This window comes from Linepithema humile, chromosome 2, assembly GCF_040581485.1.
Source record: "Linepithema humile isolate Giens D197 chromosome 2, Lhum_UNIL_v1.0, whole genome shotgun sequence".
Taxonomy (NCBI): domain Eukaryota; kingdom Metazoa; phylum Arthropoda; class Insecta; order Hymenoptera; family Formicidae; genus Linepithema; species Linepithema humile.
Window position 1 is genome coordinate 9,777,670 of NC_090129.1, and position 24,206 is coordinate 9,801,875.

The 24,206-nt window shown below is 44.2% G+C and overlaps 1 protein-coding gene and 1 long non-coding RNA gene across 6 annotated transcripts in view; one reads left to right on the forward strand and one right to left on the reverse strand.

Moving 5' to 3' along the window:
• Nucleotides 1-24,206, forward strand: part of Dscam3 (Down syndrome cell adhesion molecule 3) — an 89,844-nt gene that overhangs the window by 54,726 nt on the left and 10,912 nt on the right. For all 5 annotated transcript variants that reach the window (XM_067349058.1, XM_067349055.1, XM_012380363.2 and 2 more), the window contains exons 3-11: nucleotides 10,448-10,634; nucleotides 10,881-11,023; nucleotides 17,628-17,792; nucleotides 21,269-21,415; nucleotides 21,577-21,717; nucleotides 22,119-22,309; nucleotides 22,912-23,152; nucleotides 23,607-23,760; nucleotides 23,831-23,982. In XM_067349058.1, the coding sequence (XP_067205159.1) occupies nucleotides 10,448-10,634; nucleotides 10,881-11,023; nucleotides 17,628-17,792; nucleotides 21,269-21,415; nucleotides 21,577-21,717; nucleotides 22,119-22,309; nucleotides 22,912-23,152; nucleotides 23,607-23,760; nucleotides 23,831-23,982 (1,521 nt within the window). The remainder of the gene's footprint in view (nucleotides 1-10,447; nucleotides 10,635-10,880; nucleotides 11,024-17,627; nucleotides 17,793-21,268; nucleotides 21,416-21,576; nucleotides 21,718-22,118; nucleotides 22,310-22,911; nucleotides 23,153-23,606; nucleotides 23,761-23,830; nucleotides 23,983-24,206) is intronic.
• LOC105679993 (uncharacterized) overlaps nucleotides 1-24,206 on the reverse strand; it is a 77,529-nt gene that overhangs the window by 40,294 nt on the left and 13,029 nt on the right. The window contains exon 3 of the long non-coding RNA XR_001101927.2: nucleotides 17,626-17,774. This is a non-coding gene — a long non-coding RNA (uncharacterized lncRNA). The remainder of the gene's footprint in view (nucleotides 1-17,625; nucleotides 17,775-24,206) is intronic.

Consider the following 24,206-nt stretch of genomic DNA (forward strand, 5'->3'; position numbering starts at 1 on the left):
TCTCATTGTTAATATTGCAGTTCACATATTGCGCGCATTTTCAGCAAAACCGATAGTATCGCGTATATCTAAACAGGTAGCGACCTATAATCACGGCACGCTCTCGCGTAAATGCTGAAATGAATAATGCAGACGCAAAACCGTTAATGCGTGCATCGAAAAACAGATGCATTTCGACCCGATCTTCGCCCGGCGTACATCGCACACCATAAATATGTCTGCTCGTGGTTAATATTTCGTCTGTACGTATGTTTTTACCATCTTTCCTAAATTCCCCGCTCGCGCATCGCGCTTCAAATAATCGATCATATATTAATGACACAATTGCGGCTGGAACGAGCCTCTCCGCGCTTCTGGCACAGCGGGTCAGCGTTTCAAGCGGCAAACACGTTCGAAAATATCCTCCGCAAAGTATAATATTAAAATTTAAAATCTCATATGTTTGTCTTGTAAAGGCGGAGCAGGAGTGGCGCTTTCCGGCGGCGGGGGACCGGCCGTATTTCAATTTCGCAGACGGCAAACGTATCAAATAAATCTCAAATTTTCGCGTTCGAGGACTCTAGACCCGGAGTACACTTTTCTTGCTTATCGATGCACACACGCACGCGCGACATGCGTACGTGTGTCGGCGCGCGATGGAAACCGGGTCAAAAACAGTTTGACTATCCTCTCAAACGTGGTGTTATGACGCCACTCGAAAGCGCTTTGGAAATACGATGCCTACATCCTTCAGCGCGGCCGCGCGCGATCCGTTCGCTCCGATCGAATTTTTCTTGCGTTCATCGTCATGCAGCTCAGACAGCCGGCGAGATGAAGGGCTATTGCAGAGGGAGGCGTTTAAGGAATGATCTCGATAGTTGCGCCAGTCATGCCGTCGCAATATTACGTGCGGATATCGATTGCGAGAATGAATGGATAAACTGTTACAGAAATGCGAGCGATGAATAATTTCCTTTCAGGAGTTTTTTTTTTTTACTGCAGGAAGTACTTGCTATCCGCTATATCTAGCTACATTTTCCCTTTCTTTTTTCTACTTTCACGAACTTTTACGTACGAATTAAGAATTATTGAACTTTTAATCGCGCCCTCGTCACTCTCATTGCCAAATATTTTATGTCCAGAGAAGATGAGATTAAACAGGACTCTGATAATTTTAACGATTGATCATAAAAAAAGTGAAAAGTGTATTTACAATTGTCTTCAGCACTAGTGTCTAGCTGTTCGCTCTCAAGCCCTTTATTTCTTTTCGTAATAAAATATTAATACGTTCATTATGCAGAACTATAATGGAAATGACTTTATGGCAATTATTGCAAAGCTCCTTCGAATAGCGTAATTATCATATTCGCGTTAGGGATTCAACGATTAAACGCAGTGAATCCGTATTGGTACGTTCGAGGACCTTTCCGCCGCAAGGGGAGGGGGGGGGGGAAGGGGAAGAGAGGGAAGGAATCGAGGGATAGATGATCAGTCAGTGGGAAGGGTTACGGGGAAAGGATGATGGAGAGAGTCGCATGGGGCAGCATAATCGGCTTACACTATAACAGCCTGACGGGCGCGTGAACGGACGAACGGATTTGATCCCAAAAGCTCCAATACCTCGAAAGCTTCGGTATAACTCCCTTTCTCTTTTGCTTGCACGCGTCGTGCCGCTCGACTTCGCGGACGAATGGAACGGAACACAGTACGCGAAATCACTTGAGTTTCGTAATATAGCTGTCGGCAAAAACAGAGAGAAGAGAGAGAGAGAGAGAGAGAGAGGGGGGGGGACAGGAAAAGAGAGAGAGAGAGAGAACTGTGCTTCCAAGGTATTGTACGTAAAACGATTAATTGAACCGTCGTTAATGTGGGATTATTGCATTTCACAAGAAACGCCTTAGTGTACCTGAGATGAAAATCAGCTTGTTTGTTTAAAAGGGATTTTATTCTCCTTGTAAGAAAAGCTTCCTTCTCGCGACAAGCTTCCTTCAGCGCTATTAGTCAAAGCAGATTTTACGCTAAGAGCAGATCACGATGCAACGGACATCCTATTTTATCTAGCGTCGCATTGCGAAGCTAAACAACTTCGCGAAAGAAGCGTACATATCACGCGCTCTTGAAGAATCGCGCGGACTACCGAAAGCACGAAAAAGGGACATTTTATTCAAATCGATTAATCAGCTTGAGAGAAAGAGAGTTTTGAGAAATGTTTCACGCATTTTAAAGCGTTATCTTTATTTCGGGATTTGCTTTAAATTCGGTTGGGAGATGAGCGAAATCTTCATGGCGGAATTGCATTTCTCTCGCAATCACCGAGCTTCAAAAGCAGATTTTAAAACGGGTGCGTCAGTTTTTTTCTTGCGCATCCATTTACGTCGCAATCTCTCGTTGCTTCGCCGATGTCAGAGGCACATCCGCTTTGACTTACTGTGTGTCAGCCCATAGAAGAATAACGCGACAAAGCTGCAGAGAGAGAGAGAGAGAGAGAGAGAGAGAGAGAGAGAGAGAGAGAGAGAGAGAGAGAGAGAGAGGTGAAAGAGAAGCTGGATGTTTTCTCCCAACTTGAGAAAAGGAAGAAAGATAGAGATAAAAGGGAGTGAAGAGTAAAGCTTTTTCTGATTTAATTAGCGAAATGTACGAATTACAAAGACCGTCTCTATCTCGAGCAACTTGGCGAGGTGAGTTTCCGATTTAGAGTCTCATTGTCAACAACTGTTCGCGCGATGTCCCATCCTTACTTTCTTTTAATCCTTGTCCGTCTGCCGATGCAGGATTGCTCGTAGGACTGAAGAGCTCCGGCCGTGGTCGCATCCGACGTTTTGTGCAATTTAATAGTCGCATATCGATCCTTCGGAGTACAATGTATTAAATTCGCACAATAACATCAGTAGAGCGTAGAATTGCCTTTATAATATTTTTCTAACGTACGCGAGTTTTTATCTCCGCAAAATTTATAAAATTTTAAAAACATAGAAATTGAAAAATTTTATAAACACGAAAATTTTGTAGAACGGACCATGAATAATTGGACGCAGCATGATCGGCAAAGAACCTGTGGATTCGCGAGCCAATGACAGCGAATGAGAGCTCGTCTTCTCGAAACCATTTACACTGCCTTTAGCCGAGGAAGCCACTTTTGAGAAGAACGGCTACAAAAAGGGGAAAAAGGATCCTCCGTCAAACGCGATCGAGCGCGTGCAAATACGAGAGCGTGGCCTGGAAACAAAGAGCGAACTGCAATAAAAAACTTATTAAAGAGGTCTGGTCCGGTGAAGTCCCGGTAAATATTTGACCGGTCTTTAAACCGCCAACCTCCAAACCATTACGGCGAGGCTACAACCCGCTTCTTCTCCTCCCAGCCACTTTTCTCTCTTGGCATTTCTTCGTCTTTTTCTTTTTCCAAAGTCTCTCTCACTTCGCTGCTTCTTTATGAGCTCGCATTACGCCTCGTCAAGGCGCAGTTGTATCTTATTTCCGCGTCGGGATTTACTCTGAATAACGTCAATTGCGGGAGAGAGAGACCATGCGAGAGCGATTATAGTTAAAAAAAATTTTTTCCTAGCGCAACGACAGGCGTGTATACGAGTAATGAAAGTGATAAAAGCCCGTGTCGCTGAGTTAGCAATTTGATAATAACAGCGGCACGTACGCGCCGGCAAAAGCAATTATTTAAAACTGTTGTAAAATAAAGACGATAGATTTACATTGAGTGAAAAAATGTTGTTGACCAAAAATACGTTTAGTTAGTAATTATTTTTTTTTTCATATAATATTAAGCGACCGTGCGGTTTTATTGATGCGTTTAATTCGACGAATTATAAATCTTATATTCCTAACAAACGTATATAATCAATTCGAATAAATTCTGAAGCGGACAAACGATGCAGTTAATAAATTGGACCGATTCAATATTACTTTGTATTTACCGAAACACATGATTGGATTAAAAAATTATTTTATCGATTCTGCACATCCCTTTTTTCTCCGTGTACAAATGCCCGTGCATGCCTGTAATTAAAAAGCTCGCGATGTGAAATACATGAGAAACAACCCTATACGTAAACCCTTCCTAATAAAGCGCGCATGGTTGAGTCGCGAACTAAGCAATTTCAAACTTGGCAATTTGCACGTCACGATTGCACTTCGGCGCGTGAATGCGACGCAATAGAAATGCGTTCGTCTGCCGCATGTCGCTCTCCTCCCCCCCCCCCTTTTTCCAGTATCATTTTACGATCTCATTCCGCTTCTCGTATGACGTGCGGAACGTCGCTCATACATCGATCTCTTCGTACCGAGCGTTATTTCATCAATGACCTCGGATCTGCATCGGCAGAAAGGTATCGCCATTGTCAAGGGACGCATTGTTCCGCGGTATTCCCTATCGTGGCACTTATTGTTTCGAGTAGTATTGTACGAATAAACGCACGACATTGTTCCGCGTCGTTTTATCGGAGGACTCGGCGCTCGTTAGTTCGATCTTTTTTGTACGAAGAACACAAGACCTCGTAGATAAGCTCGTATCTTACATCTGTTCCGTCGTAAGATTTGCGTCAAACTTGCATGCGTTCTTTGTGGAACTCGAAACGATTTTTCCCTTTGAATACTTTGGCATCGTTTTTTTTTTTTTTTTTCCTTTCTTTTTTCTTCGCAATCTCTCTTTGATCATTCCGCTCTGAGTATATTTTCGCAAAAGTCGATTGCAAACTTGTCAAATGATATGATATTAAAGTTAAGATCGAGGGTTTCCGGCGCCCTTCTGCTCCGCTCGGTTCCGTACACTCACAGCCCACTCGATCGCTCGATTAAAACTTCTTTCATTTCGATTCACTTTCATACATTCATCATCTCGCGACGTTCAAAAAGCGGTAATGCCTGATCCGATCGTCGCGATACTCCAGTCCATCGGACTGGCTCCTGTATCGCAGTGCAAACTCTCGTTTTCTCATGAAGTACTACTTGACCAAGTCGGGTACTTGGAGTTCGACTAAACTCCCCGCGGTGAGAGAGCACCGGGTAGTGATATAGAAAGTTCTTTGCCGTACTCTCCCTCTCCCTCCCTCTCTCTCTCTCTCTCTCTTTCTCCCCCTCTCTCGCGCTCCGTCTCTGTCTCTGTGCACTCTGCGTTTGATATAACACGGCCGATATATATCGGCGAGCGACGGAAGGGTTCGCCGACGGTATCAACCGAGCGAGAGAGGGCGGACGACAAGAGTAGAGCGGCGTAACTCGGGCGACCCGGACCTGCGGGCGGTCTCGAGTGTCTTGTCAATATGTATAGTGTCATCGATGTCTCTCTATCGGACGAATCCCCGCGATGCATCCCTACGTAATACGCACGGGCGCGCTCGCGCACGGCAGGGATCTCCAATCTACGTTCCACACGACTCCGCATCCGGCCTACGAGAGATTTCTGCCTACGCGACTCGTGAATCTTGCACAGCTTCGTGTAAAACGGAGCTGTGCGGCTGTGTGATTAAAGCAAATTGGCTTATTAAGCCGACGATTTGCATTCAATTACGATATTTAATAATTTCAATGATTATTTCTTAATCAAGTTTTGACATTTGTCTTCTAATTGTGGAAATGAGTGTTTAAATATAGATTATTGTCCAACAATGTGAATTTTTAATGCACAATCAGCTTCAATCTACAATATATATAAGAAGAGTTATTTCTCAAAACGTTCCTATTCACTTTTAACTTCACATCAAGTTCTATCTTAAAAAATAACTGTCAACTTTATAAACGTATCTAAAATGTTTAAAAAAAACTTATTTGAATTAAACAATATTTCTTTGTTTCTCGAAAAATTTTCAAATAAATAAGAAATAGTCTCGCGTTAATATTTAGAACTGTGTAACGGCATATTGCAATAATCCAAGTTTGCTTTCTTAATTTCCTCGATTCAATCAGTATGTTAAATCCTGCCTGGTTGTGTAATGCTCGGAAAGTTTGGGAATCCCTGACGTACGAGGGCGGCCGCCATGCACGTAGGCGCATTAAACGCGAATTACCCGTTTGCATCATACCCTCAAATGCGGATCGCACCACGGACACTCGGGACTGTCTTAGATTGCGTACCAATGCTGCTGAATAATTTCCGTCCTTCGTGACACGGAGCCGAAGCTTGATTTGCGATTTTACCGGTGCAACACGAGGCGCAAGCGTACGAAACGCCGTTCCCGCGGAGTTACACATCGGAGGTAATAAAACGCGGTGGTAATTACTTGGCCAGACAATCATTAATCTTCATCGTTGTATCGACCGCGTCGATAAGTTGCCTCTCGCGACGCTCCATCGTTGTTAATGAAACGGCGTGATATATATCCACCGCGATTTTCAGAGATAAAAGCCTGTACGTGCTTTCATAAATCAAATTTTTACACTGTTGAAAAAAAAAAAAAAAAAAATACGCATAGAAATGGGAATGTATTTGTTGCAAAGACATTGCAAAGACACTCGTGACTTTTCAACGTCGTGATGCTTATTAGCGCAAGAACAAAAGTTTTCATAAAGAAAACTTTGTCTTCCCGACGAAAGACTAGGATAAAACTTCTAATTATTTTCATCGAAATACAGTAAAAAATTTACACACTAATGCCATTAAAAAAAAAATATATATATATATATTACTACTCGCAGTGCGTCGTATTTTATTTTTAAATGGTGTTAAACGCTCCAATGAAGCAGTTGAATGAGGAAACGCTTTCGCTAACAGGAGATCTTCATAATGCCGCGAAAGCCTTTCGCCCTTTCCCTTCCCCTCTCGACAGGCATCCCAGTATTTGAGAACCGTCACAGTAGGCTCGACGACTTCGCGACGACATTCACGACAGAAATAAATACGGAATGAAAAGGGCTCGGCTTCTTTCCACGGAAAGGATATAATTGCCAGAAAAATAAACGATCGCAAAGTCTGTTTGCCCACGTCTTTCTCCACCACCTACCCGCGCCCAGCGAGGCGGAACTCTTCGTACCCCCCCGTCTTCTAGTCTTCTCCCCTCCCCCTTCCTTCCCCTCTCCCTGAGCGACCCCCTCGGTAGTCTGCTCGCGCCGACTACATCCCCCATTCGGGATCCTCGTTCCCTTTTATCTCCTCTTTGGCTACCTTCCGTGCACGCTCCACCTACACATCGCTACCCTCGTCGTCACTCTCTCACTCCCTCTCCCTCTCTCTCTCTCTCTCTCTTTCTCTCTCTCTCGCGTACTCAGTCTGTTCTCGCGTTTCTTTCTCGTTTCCATCGACCACCAACTCGCGACTCCGTAGAAAAGCTCACTCGAGTCGCGGGTCAACGAATTCGCAATTACGATCTTTCACGTCGACGTGACTACCTACTCTCTCGTCGACTTCGGTATATCCGGACGCCCCCCCCCCTCTCCCCCTCCTGCCCTCCCCCTTCCTCATCCTCGACCGCGTACGCCTTCGCCGCGATGCAGCCTTCTCGGGATTTTCTTAGTAAATCTATCACGAAAGCCGATAATGCGAGGTGTTCAAATGTTGGTATCCATTTAGCAGAAAATACATCAATATACGTGGGAGAACGAGAACGGTCGGTGACGTCGAGCGAATTGTAAGTAGGTCGAAAGAAATGTGACGCGTGACGTTAAACATTTATCTCTCTGATCTTCGAAATCAGGCTATGACATTTGTCGTTCGCGCGCCAAAGCGCCGACATAATTGATGTACATTGAATTTACGGTGCGCGCGCGCGCGAGCGCGCCGCAGCACGGTATTTCCGTTCCGCTGAAATGGATTATGCATTGTTGTCAAATCGATTGATATCAATAGACGCAGCATTCGCAGCGGTCCTAATGCACCATTCGGCTTTCGCTTCGTACTAAAGAGAGAGAGAGAGAGAGAGAGAGAGAAAAAAAGAGGAAACGATACGTGAAATAACTCAGAAATGCATACTGCCGTGTACGAGAAGTCATTTTGATCCGACGTGTGCATCGGACAGTTAACGTAATTTGTTCCACGAATAAATTGCGCTTCGCGCGTCGGACACGTACAACTTTTCACTCGTGCAATCTTTATACGTACTCTGACCTTTCGAATCGTGGCGGAAAAATCCCGGTCTCGGCCGAATCGCAAATTGGGTTCACGTTTCAGCGGACCAATGAGCGGAAAACGTCCCCGCGGATGTAAAGCACGCAGGCGTGCCCGCGCGACGCGCGAGAGATATCGGAATTCGAAGGAGGGAAAAAAAAAAAAGAGGGATTGCGCGTAGCTGTGTCATACACTTACTCTCCTTTGACACACTTTGAGACACGCGCGGCGACGATGCGATGTAAAAACAATGCGACGGCCCTTCAAAAGCTTTGTCAGCCGACTCCCTCGCTTGCTTTCGCGCGCCACTCGTCTACGTGCCACGTGAGTGCGCTCATAGGCGTCGAGTATTTGCGTCATGCGTAAGTATGAAATGTCTTTCATTTGAAAATATGTTTTTAAAGAAAGCGACATATCCGACGTGAAATTCAAATTCGCGAGAGATTTGCAAAAATGGTAAAGAAATTGGCACATCTCGATTATTGCGAACGAAAAATACCGCATTTGTCCATAAAGATCTTACATTACGAGCGAACATGAATATCTGTTGAGTCTCGCACGCGAAAAAAAAAAGAAAGATACACGATGACTCGACGCCAATGATTTTACGATGCGGATAACGTTAAATACAACCGCATACATATGGAATTCGTACATTATTCGGAAAGAAAGAAGCGTAACTAAGTGTGCGCCAGCACGCGCGCATATAGACGCGGTACGTGCGAGCGGAAACGACAGTATAGAGTGCCGTTCGGTTTTTGTTCTTTGAGGAGCGAGCAAACACGTGTGGTGGCTACGTGCCCACATCCTTCTTGACAACGCGCGAGAATTTATGCATTGAACGCCGGTGCAGGCCGGTAAAGAGAACGACGGAGTCGAATGTTCTCGATGCCTATGTGCGGAGGCGCCTGGATTGCGCGATTTTCGCGAAGTAAATTAAGACTTGATTCGAACCTTTTCAGGGCAGATATTTTCGGAAAATTCAATAGCTTATTTGCGACACAAGTAAAGAGAAATATGTAAAGATTGTTCGTGCGATAAATAAATGCATCAGTAAAGTAAAGTACCGGCTTCCTATTTAAGCGCTAAGAGTGTTAGCGATAGTAGTCTTCGTTTGAACAAGCTTTATCACTTTGTAGTAATTCAGTTTTGACTTCTTCCACCGTTGCGCGGAGATACATCGGAGTCTGAGCCACGAATCAAATCGTATTTTAAACCGCGTTGCTCGCTAGGTCGCGCCAGTCTAAATAATTCATTCCATGAATTATTTCTGTTCCTATTCCCGACCCGCAACGAGAATCGATCTCTTTGATCGCCGGCCAACCCTCCTCAGCAGTCGCGAGCACTTTGTCCCTACGTTTCTATCCCGATTATCCCGTAATCGTGCGCGCTGCATATTTCAGCCGTTCAGCCTCCGCAGCTTTTCCGCATCCTTCTTTCCGGATTCGCGGATTCAAATGCGCGAAACAAATACCCGTTTTCGACTGCCGCGCCGGCGAACATCATATTCCACCGATTGGAGCATTTTGTTTTCTGAATAAGCAAACGGCGAGCCGCCCGCCGGGCGTTTATTTTACTTGGATATCGGGGAAAACCTGCATTATATGTAAACGTAGCTTTCAGCGTTCGGGAACGGATTATAGAAGCTCGCGTACGCTGCTTCTTAATCCAGGGATTTCGGATGAAATATTTGGTAGATGCTATCGGGCAGTGACGCGACCGTTCGCTCCAGCGTGCATTTAATCCCGGAACGAGCATGGTCTCGAATCGATTCGAAATCTAGGTCGAATTCGGCTTAGTGGAATTGATTTCTCCGGTTTCTCGGTTGCGAACAATGTATACGTCGTGAGGTTTAGACCGGCTTCGCAAATCAGGTCGTTCCGCCCGTTTCGACGAGACAAAAGATAAAATTCTATCCGCAGCGCTTACCGACCAACAAAATCGAATAATCGTTTCGACATTCGAGTTTAATCCATGAGCAAATCTAAATCGGAACCACCGCCGCTGTCGCATACGCCATCGCTGTGCGAAGAATAGACATGGCGAAAGATATTGATTTTTAAATAACCGTATAACGAACTGTTAGAACAAATTTCATTTGTGCGACACAACATCTGCATATGCCGGGCTGATAAAGCGCGCCCTTCGTATCACTGTCGTCGTAGCAATTTTTAATCGTCCGTTTTAAATATAGATTCGATAAGGGTGACATAAAAATTTTCACCGTCGCTTGAATGAGGTATACTTGTCGCGTAATTTCTCATCAGTGGGCTCGTTAAGAATTAAGTGGATAAAAGACAATATAAGTTAGCCAAGTTAAATTAATCGCGCTTGACCGTCTCTCATTGAGCGCGCGTGAGACGCTGGCGGGAGATGCCGCGATAGAAAGCGGCGTTAACGAAATGCGCTTTTTTGTTTCAGGGTGCGGCGTGAAGTTTGCGCTCGGTCAGCAGGGCCCGGTCTTCGTCCTGGAGCCGCCGAACACCCTAGTCTTCTCGAACACCACGGGCTCTCAATTAGGCTGCTCGGCGCACGGCAGCCCGACGCCGCACGTCACGTGGATCACCAGCCCGGATCAGAGATCGGTCACGGCGGTTCCGGGGCTCAGGTAAGTCACGTGCCACGTAATCACGTTAACGCACGCCCAGCGAACGTCACGCTCGTGCGTTCGGCTCGCTTTTGCGTGAATTCTACCCGGGACACTGTTCGCTTAAATAAAAACGAAGTGCCTTGTAGACGCGCGTAGCTCTGGACGGAGCGGAAAACTCTCTTATGACTGTCTTATATATTTATTCCGCTATCGCATTTGTCCCGTTACGCGGATATCAGCGAGACTTGTTTTATATTCTCTCAGGCAACTTCTGGGCAACGGAACGCTATACTTTCCGCCGTTCCTGGCTCAGGATTTTCGAGCCGAAGTTCACAACGCCCGATATAGATGCCGTGCGACCAGCTCCGTCGGGACCGTACTTTCTCGCGAGGTCACTCTTCGCGCTGGTGAGTTATTTTATCCACGTCTTATCCCTCCCGAAAGTGAAAGCATAGTCTTGTAGACTTAACGTAGAAACTTATACGGCCGAGAGATTTCAAAATGTTTTCCCTGCAGATCCAAAAACTATAGCTGCGAGATAGTTTCGCAAGCGAAGAGTCAAATGTTTATTTTTTCTTTAGATATTTTTTCAACTTTGCAACATTTAAGTTAGAATTTATTTATTTTGCATTTTTACTAACTAAGAAAAGTTATCGTTCCAGCGAAAACGGTCGTGGTATTTTATTTCGGGGAAAAAAAAAAAAAAAAAAAACGAAAAACCTATCGCGCGGATAAAGTCTTATTGCGTTTCACCACTGCGAATCGACAGTCCATTAATGCCTGCAATACGCGCGATAACCGTCATTTATCGAAGAAACGTCATTCCCCGTACGGGATTCGTTGCGAATAACGGACTGGAGGTACCGAACATCCCATTACGTCGGAGTGCTGCTACGGCGAGTGCGGAGCCAACACCTCGCATTTTCGACCGAGAGGCTTCACGCTATCCAAGTAAATACCGAAGGGGGAAATGGTTGAAAGCCGTTAAATTGTATCGGAGGAAGTTCGATTCGAGTACCTGGGCGGGTCTTCGGCGCGCTGAAAGCTCCGAGAAGGGACAAAACTTTGTCCGGCCGGCGCTACGTGAGCCATCATTTAAATGGCTGATTTTAAACCGATCATTACTACTGGCGGCCGCGCTAAATTCGCCGGCGTTCGCTATACGACTGCAATTGGAGAAGAATCCTTCTTTCGTTTTCGATTTACCTTCGATCCAAATAACCGAGTCGAGTAATATCAGTAAAGCAAGTAATACAAGTCTGACGTAAGAGCGCTAATCCCGAAAAAGATTATTTCCCGATATCACCGATTGAATGCACATCTTTAGAAACGTCTTTAGAAATAAGAGTGGAGAGCTGAAATACTTTTTTGCCGAATATACGCCGAAAGCTAAAGGAAGGATTTCTCGAAAAGAAGCCGGGGAAGAAAAAAATTGAAGAGAAATTTCCAAGATTGAATAGTAATTTACTTTCGCGTAAAATGTTATTTCAATAACACTCGCAGCAGTCCTTCGAATATCATTACGGTGATAAAATCGAAACGGGTGAATCTATGCATGAGATGATAAATGCATAGCGCGAAAAAATATATAGATGTTGATGAAAGAAAGCGACGCGCTTGTTCACTTTTTAGCCGGTGCATGTAACCTTTTAAATGGGTAAACATTGATCGGTTTCACGAAGCTCTAAGCTTACGTTGCACTTAGGACGCTTGCTTTCCCGACGGCATTTTCATGACGCATTCTCAATCCACCCGGGAAAAAGTGACGTTGGTTTTGCAAAAATTGACTGCCGCCGCGTAAACCGCGTGAAATCTAATGTCAAAAATTCAAGCAAAGTTACTTATTTAAAAAAAAAAAAAATAATGATACTCTCACAGCATGTAATACGATGTGAAACGATTCTCGCGCGAAATATCGACGGTTTTAAAGCTCGGCACGCCACATGTCAAACAATACGTTTCACCGTATTTCAATACACTTTTGTGCAAAATGCACGTAATGCAAAATGAAGCTCGGTCGTATTTCTTGCCGTATTCCTCGGCGCATACAAATTCGAAGAAATCCAAATACTCTTTGATGCCGCTGCAAAGACGGCTGTCTCTCCTTTCAAAGCCGCTTCTCGCGCGAGACGCGAGACGGAATGTGCGCGCTCCGGCCGTCGGTCCGGGAACTTCGGGCGAAAAGTTTTTCAGGATGATTCGACTAAAATGGGAAGAAAAATTCGCTTCGCCGCTAGTGGTTTCCGAAAGTTTTCCCCCAAAGTCACTGGACGATGAAAGAACGTCCAATCGATACCTCTTTGCCGCGCCGTCCTTGTCCCGCGCATGGACCATCTCCGCCGATATAGAGCTTCATCTATCTCCTCCCCACGGCGCTTTCGTTAAAAGTTCACAGTTCGCCCCAAAGTATAGGCATAAATAATCAGGCTATTCTGTGCTCGGTGCTTTTCGGAGAAAACAAGTTTAATATAGCTTCGAAATGATGCACGGCGGTCGTCATACATAAATTGAAGTTATTTTTCCCGTGAATCTGGTTTTTTTAAAACAACACAAATTGCCAAGTTGAAAAGTTGACATTTTATCGCTGACGTACATATATCATTTTAGTAGTTTTAGTATATCCTTAATAAAAAGTCCTTAAAATATTTCTTTAAAATGGCATTTGTTACTTAATTTTTTTTTCAGCAAATGGAAAGTCAAAGTTAATTAATTACTTCACGTGTAACTCAATTGCGTATAAACATTTCTCGCCAATGTTAAATTTCCTTTTTTAGAAAAAAAAAAAGACAAAACGCTGAATGGCGATAACAAGTTATTATGTACAACTATTACGCCGTATAATCTCGCGCAATAGCGCTTAAAAGTTAATTGCTATTCGCATGTAATAGCGCGACACGCGTTCATTAATGCAACGCGGAAGTTGGGGATTATCTAAGATCCCCCATCCCTCCCCGCAATCTCCCCCTCGTTTCACTTTATTTCTCTCTGTACACGGGAACAGCGACCAAGGCGAACCTTCTACCGGTGCTTCCTCTGAAACGAGCGAGCCAAAAAGGAACGGTTCACTTATCTAAAATGACATCGGCCATCCCCACGTGTTAGCCCCACGCCAAAGGACTTATGCTCCAAGAGAGAGTCATTGTCGAAATCCCCTTTTGTAAGGGCCGCGCTTTCCGACGTCGAGGTCGAGAATTCGGTACCAACGTGTCCGGCCTTCGGCGAGAAGAACACTCGTCCCGAGGGTGGGATCTAACGGGACGAAGGAAATATTCATTATCCTGCGTAACACCGTCGTCGAGCACGGCCGGTGGCGCGGAGAATAATGTCTGAAGAGGTGTTCGCGTCTTAAAAAATTTAAAAAAGGGGAAATGTATCGCGCCGGCTTAACCTTTAGCGAGAGAATAATCGCCGCACGGTGATGACGTTCCGCCAAGCGGTTCGCTTAATCTCAACTCTTTTTATTTTTTTTTTCAAGTGATTTCATTATAGTAGGTGCACGTGAAATGTATATACCGACCGCGGGGGTCTTATATTTCACGTACTTTGCATTCCGCCGCGGTTTTCCCGGTAACGAAAAATCGCCCGAGGGATATTTAACGTCGAAAAAGAAAGAATCTTCATGAATTCACCCGTGAAGAGATGAATAAATAATCGCCTCACTTTTATATATAATAATGTATGTAAATTAAGATTTAATATAAGAACCGAAATTCGTGTCAGATCAGGGCTTCGTACGTTCGACGGATTGAATTTTAAAGGAGATTACGAAATGAGCGCGGAGGGAAGTGTAATAAACACCGGCGGGCGCAATAAATGCTGCGCATGCATGGGGATTAAACGGCCGAGTCGCACATTGTATCATATCTTACACCCTAATCCCTTAAAATTTGTGTACTGGATATTTATACGCTCGTATTTCGCGACGAAATCGTATTTCTCCATACACGTGCCGAGTATGGATGCTATAGGAAAGAATTATTGCCCACCGCGCAGTGAGAGATCACCCGTTTCCGCAGACGGACGATTCTCCAGCGTACCGCTCTTATTCTTCTTTATTTTCTCCATTTTATCAGCGGGAGGGTGGGGGGGGGGAGGTGGGGAAGGCGCGCGACTAGAAAAAGAACGTAACCACATTAGCAACCCGCCACTAGTTCTCGAGAAATGGTCCCGGGCAGAAAAAGGTTCGCCCTTTTCGGACGACAAATGCTTGTATATGTGTAATTCCAGCAAAACGGTCGACGGTTTTAATCACGCGCGGAGCGCATTTTTGTTTTTCCGAAAAAACAAATTTCGCAAGAAATATCTCGTCGTGAGATACGGAAACTGGCAGCGAAACATTTAAGAAATGCAATTAAAGAATCACCCGGGCTTCCAGGCGCGATTGCAACGTGCGATGTGTCCTCCGGCGAGATAAATAATTCGAATAAGTTCGTTCGCCTTTATCAAACTTTATCCGCCTCTCTAAATATTTGCCCCATTTCCGACGCGGTCCCCGGCTAGTCGCGATGTAAGTGGCGATATATACGCCGCCCCGGCGGAAATCCATCTCCAGAAAATTTGATTTTAAAACTCTAACCCGAGGTAAGAACCCTGTACAAGCGTAAGTCTGGCGAAACACGCTTCGTGGCGGCGATGCATCGATACGCCACGGTGCCTGTGCATTTTCACGCTGCATCAGCGCGTAATGGGCGGTGAGCGAGCGCGCGCGCGGCGATATCAGAGATTCGGCATGAGCGATCGCGCGAGAGGGAAGAAGCCCCGGGTGTGTCGGGGAGGGGCAGATCCCAGCGCCGAGAAGAGAGGAGGAAAGTTAATTCCAACGATTTCAAGAAATTCGTGGAAATATCGTTGCTCGCCTGGCTGGAGATCCGCGCGCATATTGGCTTTATTTGCACATTTCGTTTCACCCTCGCTCGCTCGCGCCACGCCGCGCCCTTCTCGCCGGCGCATCTCAATTTTATCGTCACGTACGACGGTCCCCCCCTTCCACCCGCGCCCCTTCGCCGCCCGATTCACGAACCGGCGTCTGACGGGGTCGCGGCGGAGGGTGCCCGGGCGTCGGGACGCCATCCGAGAAGGCCCCCAATTTCCGACGCCCGGGACGACGGAAAGGGATGGGACGCGGACGCGACCCACGTTTCGTCACTGCGCGGGCGGCAGTTCCTCCGACTCGCAACCACTCTAGCTTTTCTCGTTTCGCGTCTTCTCCCCGATGCACGTCCCTTGGCCCCATTCGCCCGGAGCTTTTTAACTCCCTCGTTTCGCTACCTCGTCCCCCCCCCCCCCCGCCCGCTTTGCTATCGAGGAAATCGCGCGCGCTACATCGGCACGAATGTTTACGGACGAATCCGTGGGGTGCCCTCGCCGATATTTGAGAAACGTGAATTTTTCAGTAATCTTGGCGCCCCCCCCGTAATAGGCACATTGTGTGCCGATCGTGCATATATGATTTTGCAGAATTTAAACGCATTGAAAAGTATTTCTTATCCACAATAGTAACAATAATACGTCTAATACGTCAGAAGCGTTAATATCGCATATTGCACTTAGGAGTGACAGAACACATGTCGTTTTAATTAAAAGATGACACTCTCAGATTAGATCGCATCTAAATTCGATCTACGGGGAGGTAACAGGCTCCGGGATAACGCGGGGCGATGTAGATGTAATAACATTTTGTGTTACCATATTAACTTAGCGATTACGCGGTTAATGTAACTGAAAATGCAAATGCAGGAAATTAATCGCACACTTTGTGCCGACATTCATTATAACAGAATGTAGGAGTGGAGTACACACAGGAGCGCCCACCCGCATGCATGTGTACGCGGCGAAGCAGGTGTGTGTCCCCGGAGGACGGGGATGCGCGACCTAAGCGCTGTTTCCCGGCATCGCTGTTACATATTGATGTATGAGTGTGTGCTTAGATTGAGAGTGATTAGGTTTAGGGAGAGAGCTCGTCTCGTACCTCAATATCTCGTGCCTCAGCCGCGAATTAGACGCGTTATATCGAATAAAATACTGAGCGTAATTGGACGGATCTCATTTGTGGCGGTGAGACATTCTTACCGGGATTATGCACATGGTGTGATTTGATTTCGCTCTATAAAGTGCCTAGTTTGTGGACGCGCGCGACACACAAGTACGTAATGTTTTATTCTCGTAAATAAAGTTCACGCGTTATAACGGAATAAACGGAGTGAAACGCATTACGACACAGCCATTGTCCATGGACTTGAAATAAGTTTGATCGTCCATTATGCATGCTTTTACTTTCCTATGTCTTATTTTCCACTTTCTGCCTGCGGTAACTTCTTAATAATCATCCATCTTCCGCTTTCAACGCTACGTCACTTCACCCAGTTTTAGTTTTCTTTCCTCTTTTTCTCGGACTTTATAGACGAATATAACAGAATGTGCCTCACGTCAAATATATTTTAATACGTTAATTCTTTGATTAATTTTAAGTTAATTCTCTCTTATCAAAAATTTAATAGAATATCACGAATATTTAAAGCTTTTATTTTAAATATTTCAATGACCAAACGTTGAATTAAAGCCTTGTTAAAATTTATTTAAAATTATTGGAAGAATAAAATTTTATTCTTTATTAGCAGTTCAAAAACTCAATTTTTAAAGAAACCTCTTATTTTTATCGTTTATAATGTTTCCAATTTTTGATATCTATTAATATTTTGACATTTTTCTGAAGAAAAATTCATCTAAATTTTATCACAAATTCCACAGAAAAAAATGTAATTAATGCATGCACACTGCATATGTAGAAAATCAACGACGACGATTCATTTTCTGATTTATCAATAATCCGTAAGACGTGTTTAACAAATGAGTTTTACACACTTAAACTGCATTTTTTTGCTTCGATTATTTTGCAAATCAATCTTTTAGAATTAACCTTTGCAAAATGCGTCGCATATAAATGCAAAATCCTTTCAGCAGGAATTATCCTCAAAATTAAGCGTATCACTACAATTTGATGTGTACTTACAGTATTGACGGTACCCGGATACGACGTCAGAGTAAACAGACAGCCCGTCATGGAAGGATGCAACGCGGTGTTGTCCTGTACAGCCCGGGAAGATGTTAAGGAACACCTCACTGTAACCTCCTGGTTCCGTGACGACGCTATTCTGCTACCTGGAAATACAGACACCGGTGAGTTATTGCGCGAGCATTGAGACAACGTCTGTCATTTTAATTTAATGTAACGCATATGGACGTTAAATTGCCTTGAGAGCAATTCTCGTTTAAACATGAACCACACAGCCGAGTGTCATGCGTGTCTCGTATCGTTAATTTTCGATCTCGCAGCGGTATCGCTGCAGGAAAAACAAACTCGCCCTAATTCCGTCCATCGATTTTTTTGTCGATATCCATTGTGACGCGAACGAGTACACCGTTTACGCGTTAAAGTTGAGTTACGAGCATAAATCTGTCAATGCACTCGCGGTTAAAGCGACCGAAGAGAAGAATTCGACAAGACGAAAGCGGATCCGGAGCGCAAAAATTCACGGCTTTCCATAATCTTTTACGCATAGCAATTTTTAATCGCGAGGCCACGTTGCTTAAAGGGTCGTTACATTATTTACGAGTCGCGGATGAATTTCTTAAAAGAAGAGCTCGTTCTAAAAAGGATTAACGCAATTACGACCGCCGGCAAAGCGAGCAGCATATAGAGTAAGTATAAAATGCTTGATCTCTCGAACGAAACATCCGGCAAGCGCGCGTGAGCGCACAGATTCGCACGCAAATATATATATATATATATATATATATATATATTTTACATATATACATGCATCCGAGCCACACACGTACGTGCGCTAACTCGGCGGTTTAGATCGTCCTGTACACGCTCAGGCATTCATGTCCCATACATATTTATGCCGCTCGGTTGCACGTAACTGGTGCCGGTGTGCGCGTAACTATGTGTATGCGTGCGCCGCTGGAATATCATGGGAAGCATCGCGTCATGTCGGGGCTTGATACGTTTGTTTCGTAACTAGGCGGCTAACATTGTGCCGCCGTATATACGAAAGCGGCACCTGCAACACGTCGGGTTCTAGCTGCTGCGACGACGTGTCTCCCGATGCCGTACGTCGGCGTGTGTGCCACCCCCGCGGTTATCGCCGGCACGCGCGCGGACGCGCGCCGCGGCGAGAAATATCGCATCCAAGGTGACGACGTCGATTCCGCCGTCCGTCATCGTGCCAATACCGGCGAAGATAAGGAGGAACGAAGCGTGATACAGAAGTCGCGCCCGTAACGAAACCCGATGCGATACAGCAGTTCCGCGTGAAAGACGATTTCTCGCCCCGTTTGCCGAAAATATCCGGTTTTCTTCCTTTTTTTTTTTTCTTAATCGGAGACGGTTATAGATTGCTGACTAATGGCAATCGATATGAAACGGAAATGAAGAATTAACATTTGTAATAGAGTTTGCATTTAATTGAATAATAGATGATTTGTTTAATATAATTAATTATATATATATATATATAATTAATGCAGCATGTTTCTAATTGTTTTCACAATTCGATCCACTCACAACGCAATCTTCGATATCACTTTTCACTTTTTGCTCTCTCAACGGTTACTCTTTTTCTTCGCCAGTTCCACGAATAATGCCTGTCGTTCCCCGAAAACGGCACTTAATCGCACTTAGCGTTATACTTTGTTCCATTTAATTTGTTTCTGGTCAAATGTCTCTGCCTGCTCTAATGATCACATATCGCATTAGATTAACCTAGCACGTACACATTTAAAATGATCACATCGATTCGCATTACGTATTTTTAGAATCAAATTTGAATGTTCAAAAAGTGACGCAAAAAAATTATTTCCCGTCGTTGTCAGAAATATCTGCTTTATTTCTTTCTCCTTACGCGTGAAAAAACGATAGATTTCCGATTAATATTTAACAGACAGTGCGGAATTAAGAATCTGAAACAACTCTGGATTGGATCGTGTGGATTCAAATTATGATATTTTAGAATAAAGCTTAGCGAGAAACGTTAATTCGAGACGAGTGAATATGAAAACGCAATTTTCCACAAAAGGAAAGTTAAGAGATACGGCACATGCATGTCTACGCAATAACTATTATGTCGCGACGTCGCGGATATCGTACCCTGATTCGAAGACATGAGATTCCGGTTGTACGTTGCGGGAAGAACATGACGTTTCTATCATTGACGCATTATAACGATATCGAACCAGCGACAATGGTTCTTGTTAGACGTCGTAGGGTGGAGAAGCACCCGGAATCGTATCCGTGATGAATACATCTTCATGCTTACAATCAGTTCCAGAGAGATATTGTCATTAGAATCGTATTATTCGAATCACGTCTAAGATAGAATATTCGACGTCGTTTCTAATACAATTTTTGCAGTTTCAGAGACAATCAAATTTAATATTCCACATTTCACCATGTAATTTTACCATTGTTTTTCCAATCAATGAATTCGGAAAATAAAATTAGCCCCCCGGGTATTTTCCCATAAAATAATCAACCACAAAAAAGTAATTATTTCAAAAAAATAATAAAAATATTGCACACAAAATAAAATCATACGCATCCCAAATTATTTCGCAGTGTTTTGTTTTTTGGGAACAATGTATCGGGAAATAGTAGTGTAGCAAAATGTATCCTCGAAAGAGAGAGAGAAGAGAGATATCCCTTCGATATTAATTATTCTCGATGGAAAATTCGCGGCGCGCGAAAATTCGTAATGTTCCGCGGGCGTGATGGCAAAAAAAGAATCTGGCAGGTCAATCCGAAATAGTGAGACGGCTTTAGCGAGTCGGTAAACCGGGCTGCTCGATGGCTGTCCGTTGGTTGAGCCAAATTGAAAATTTCACGCCCGACGGTACGCCCGTCCATGATCCGAAGGGGTTTCATCGACAGATGTTGAGGATTTTGCATAACCCTTTGCTCCCGACTTGAAATACGAGAGAAAATATTGCTGGTACCGCGCGCACGTTCACGGATTTATTATTGATATTTCCCAGCTTCTGAATTCTGAGAAGTCGAATGGTATTCCCGCTCACAAGTCTGCCGCTATAGAAGGAAGTGGTACAAATCACGAAGTCGGGTGAAGTATTTCCTCACCGCAATAGTGATGAGCGGGGGGGAAACTTTGTTCAGGTGAAACACGTTCGAAATTGTACGTTGAAATTTTTGTAATTCCTAATCTGCATACAAAGTGTATCGCTTTAAAAGCCGCACATTTTATCCGAGCCATGAACACCGAGAGTTTATTAAAAAAAAAAGAGAGGCGGTTATTTCGGAAATCGGAGCGTCGATAACGCTTGAATTATAAATGATTGAAAAATTAACGAATTTTGGCAAGGTTACTCTCTATAAGATTCCACTTTTCATTTAATTTTGTAGAATTTAGAAGAATAGTTATTTGCTTCAATATACTTGCTGAAAAAAAGCTGCGAAATTTTGCAATAAGGTTTGGACACGAGAAAACTTGACTCATAAAAATTTTATTAACTTTGCTAAATCGACAGAGCGGAGAGAAAAACGTGCGATACTTGAGGTAGTATATTAAATCGACCTGTGTATATGTCTATGTATATATGTGTGTGTGTGTGTGTGTGTGACCCGACTTTGTTCACAGGCGGAAGATTCGTGGTAACCTCACAGGGCGATCTTCATATCAGGGCCGCCAGACCAGAAGACGGCAGAGCGACGTATTCGTGCTTAACCCTGCATGCTCTGACCAGCGAACGGAGGAGAAGCGAACCCGCCACTTTAACAGTCACGGGTAACCGCTAGAACCGGCTAGATCTTTCGCGGGTATAATGTAAAATCGAGTTCCGTTTAAAATTCAATCCATCTGGATTTTCACTCTGTAACAGTCAGAAGGATTATTCTCTTTGCCGCTCATTCATCTCCTTTAGACTTATCTCTCCGTTTTATTTGTAGAGCCAACCGGTGGTTCGCCGCCACGATTGATGCAACGATCCGAAATCGCTATTTCCGCCGAAAGCGGCTCCGACGTTCACCTCACGTGCTCGGCGCAAGGAAGCCCGCCGCCGCAATTTACCTGGTATCGCGATGTTAATGGTTGGTTTAATTAGGGGAATGTTTACCGAATAAGCTATGTTAACGGTACCGCCGAACAAACTACTAGCTGTGTTCAAACATCGATTCCTCGATAGCGCGGGATACCGTATTACGTTTAAACATCACCCTAATACAATGAATATATTATGCCGCAAGGAAAAAGAAACCCGATAGGTGCAGCTCTTGAATATTGAACAGGAATCTTGCCGAACGTTAGTTGTCGAGGAATCGACTCGTTCTATCAGAAAACCTATACACAATCTTAGGATCTCGTTTTTCTTTTTATGCAAAGCGTGCGTATCGATTTCAAAGTAAATCTAATCTAGCGCTAAACACATTATCGAAGTAACTTCGCAGACATGACTGGCACAAGACAGATACATCCGGATGTCTTGTCGCAGGCCACTCGATCCCGGTCGAGTCGTTCGGCCGTATCCAGCTTTGGGGTGATTTAATGCAAATTCGTCGCGTAGACGCGCAGGACGCTGGAAGATACGTTTGCCGAGCTAGCAATCAACTCGGCGAGCAGAGAGCGGAGACGCACTTGTCGGTCACTTCAAAGCTAAACGCTCGGATTCAGCCGCGTGTGCAGGTATGAACAACACAATCTGATTTATACAAGCGAATCGTCGCTCTTTCTCGAATACACGGAATTTTATATTGTCAGAATAAAATTGTGTAAACTAATGCAACGTATCCAGGACGAGAGGATTTCGTTCGAAATTTAAAAATTAATTAAAAAGTTATCCATGTTTTAGAAAATATTATCGAGCTTCTGTCGGAGGACGGATTATATTATCGTTTAGCGAAAATCACTCATCCGATTACTTTGGAAAAGCAATTAATACAAACCAAGTTAAATCCGTTTACAAAATCATACTACTCTAATTTCTGCGACTGTAATGGAAAATTGGTTTAAGCTAAATAATGATTATGTAAGCTTTGTTATTAATTATGAATAATATCAACGATATGAAATTAGCATTTAATGAAACAATTGTTGAATAATGAGCGTGCCGACCTAAATTTATTAGGTCGGCATCATGAATAAAAAAATAGCACGCCAAATTAAATGTAACTCGAAGGCAGGCGGGAAGACTTCGAAGATACTGTTGATTTAAAAGTCGCGTAGTCAAATTGCGAATCGTGTTTCGGCTGCGGGATACAAACAGATTCGCCTGTCGTCATTCGCAGGTCATTAATTCCGGTGATACCGCCACGATGAACTGCACGGTCGAGGGATATCCGGTCGAGAGCGTTGAGTGGCTGCACGACGGTGTACCAGTATTGACCGCGCAGGACACGAGGATCAAATTGTTGGCTCCCCTGGTGCTCGTGATAGGCTCCGTCGGTCGCAGGGACAAAGGGATGTATCAGTGTTTGGTGAGGAGCGACAAGGAAAACGCTCAGGCCACCGCTGAACTGAAGCTCGGAGGTCAGCGAACGCATCGTTCGTTTTTAGCATCCGTTACATCCCCATCTATTTCCGCGCCGGTTTTTTATTTAAATTTGTTTGTATAAGTTTATAAATTCGTTTATATAAGTATATAAATTTATATACATATATATGTGTGTAGAAGAATAGATGTATTTATATGTAAAAAAAGATACAAAAATTGATATCCGCCGGAAGAACGCAACATGTGCGGAAAACACACACACTAATTAATTTGTATATCTCTTTGCGCGGAAAATATATACATAAATTTATTTGCATCTATTTTCCGCGCGCAACATGCATTCCACCGTCGGATATCAACTTCGTCGTCGCTTTTTTTTCTTTTCTTATGTAAATATATCGCCACTCTTTTTCCCGAATTTTCGAAAAAGATTGGCTATTTCGTTCCGCTCCGTTTTCCCTTACAACATTTTCGAAAACGAATTTTCAGATACGGTCCCGGAACTGCAGTACACGTTTATCGAGCAAGCGCTACGACCGGGTCCGCCGGTTTCCCTACGATGTTCCGCTACCGGCTCGCCAACACCATCCTTCACGTGGTTACTGGACGGTGAACCGCTCAGCCAGATTGCGACCGGGCACAGGTAGATCGTATCTATATTCCGATATCGCCGTTATGCCGCGCGGTATTCTAATCAAATTCTGTACACGCAGATACGCGATAGGCCAATACGTGGATCAATCCGGTGACGTGATCAGTCACTTAAACATTTCATCGGCGGGCACCGAGGACGGCGGCCTGTACGCTTGCGTGGCGTCTAATACCTTGGCGACTGTCGGGCACAAAGCTAGATTGAATATTTACGGTATGATATACGTAGTGGTTGTCTTTAAAATCTCCGACGTGATCGCGTGTATCGCAAAAAGCGATACCGTTTATAAATATGAGAACAGATAAGAATATTTTATAAATATGAGATTAAATTTCGCCAATCGAAGTTCGTAAAATCACACTTTCGTTATATCCAACACGACTAAACATAGATTTATGAATTTCTCGCACTCATAAGCTGTCGAGAATAACCCAGTC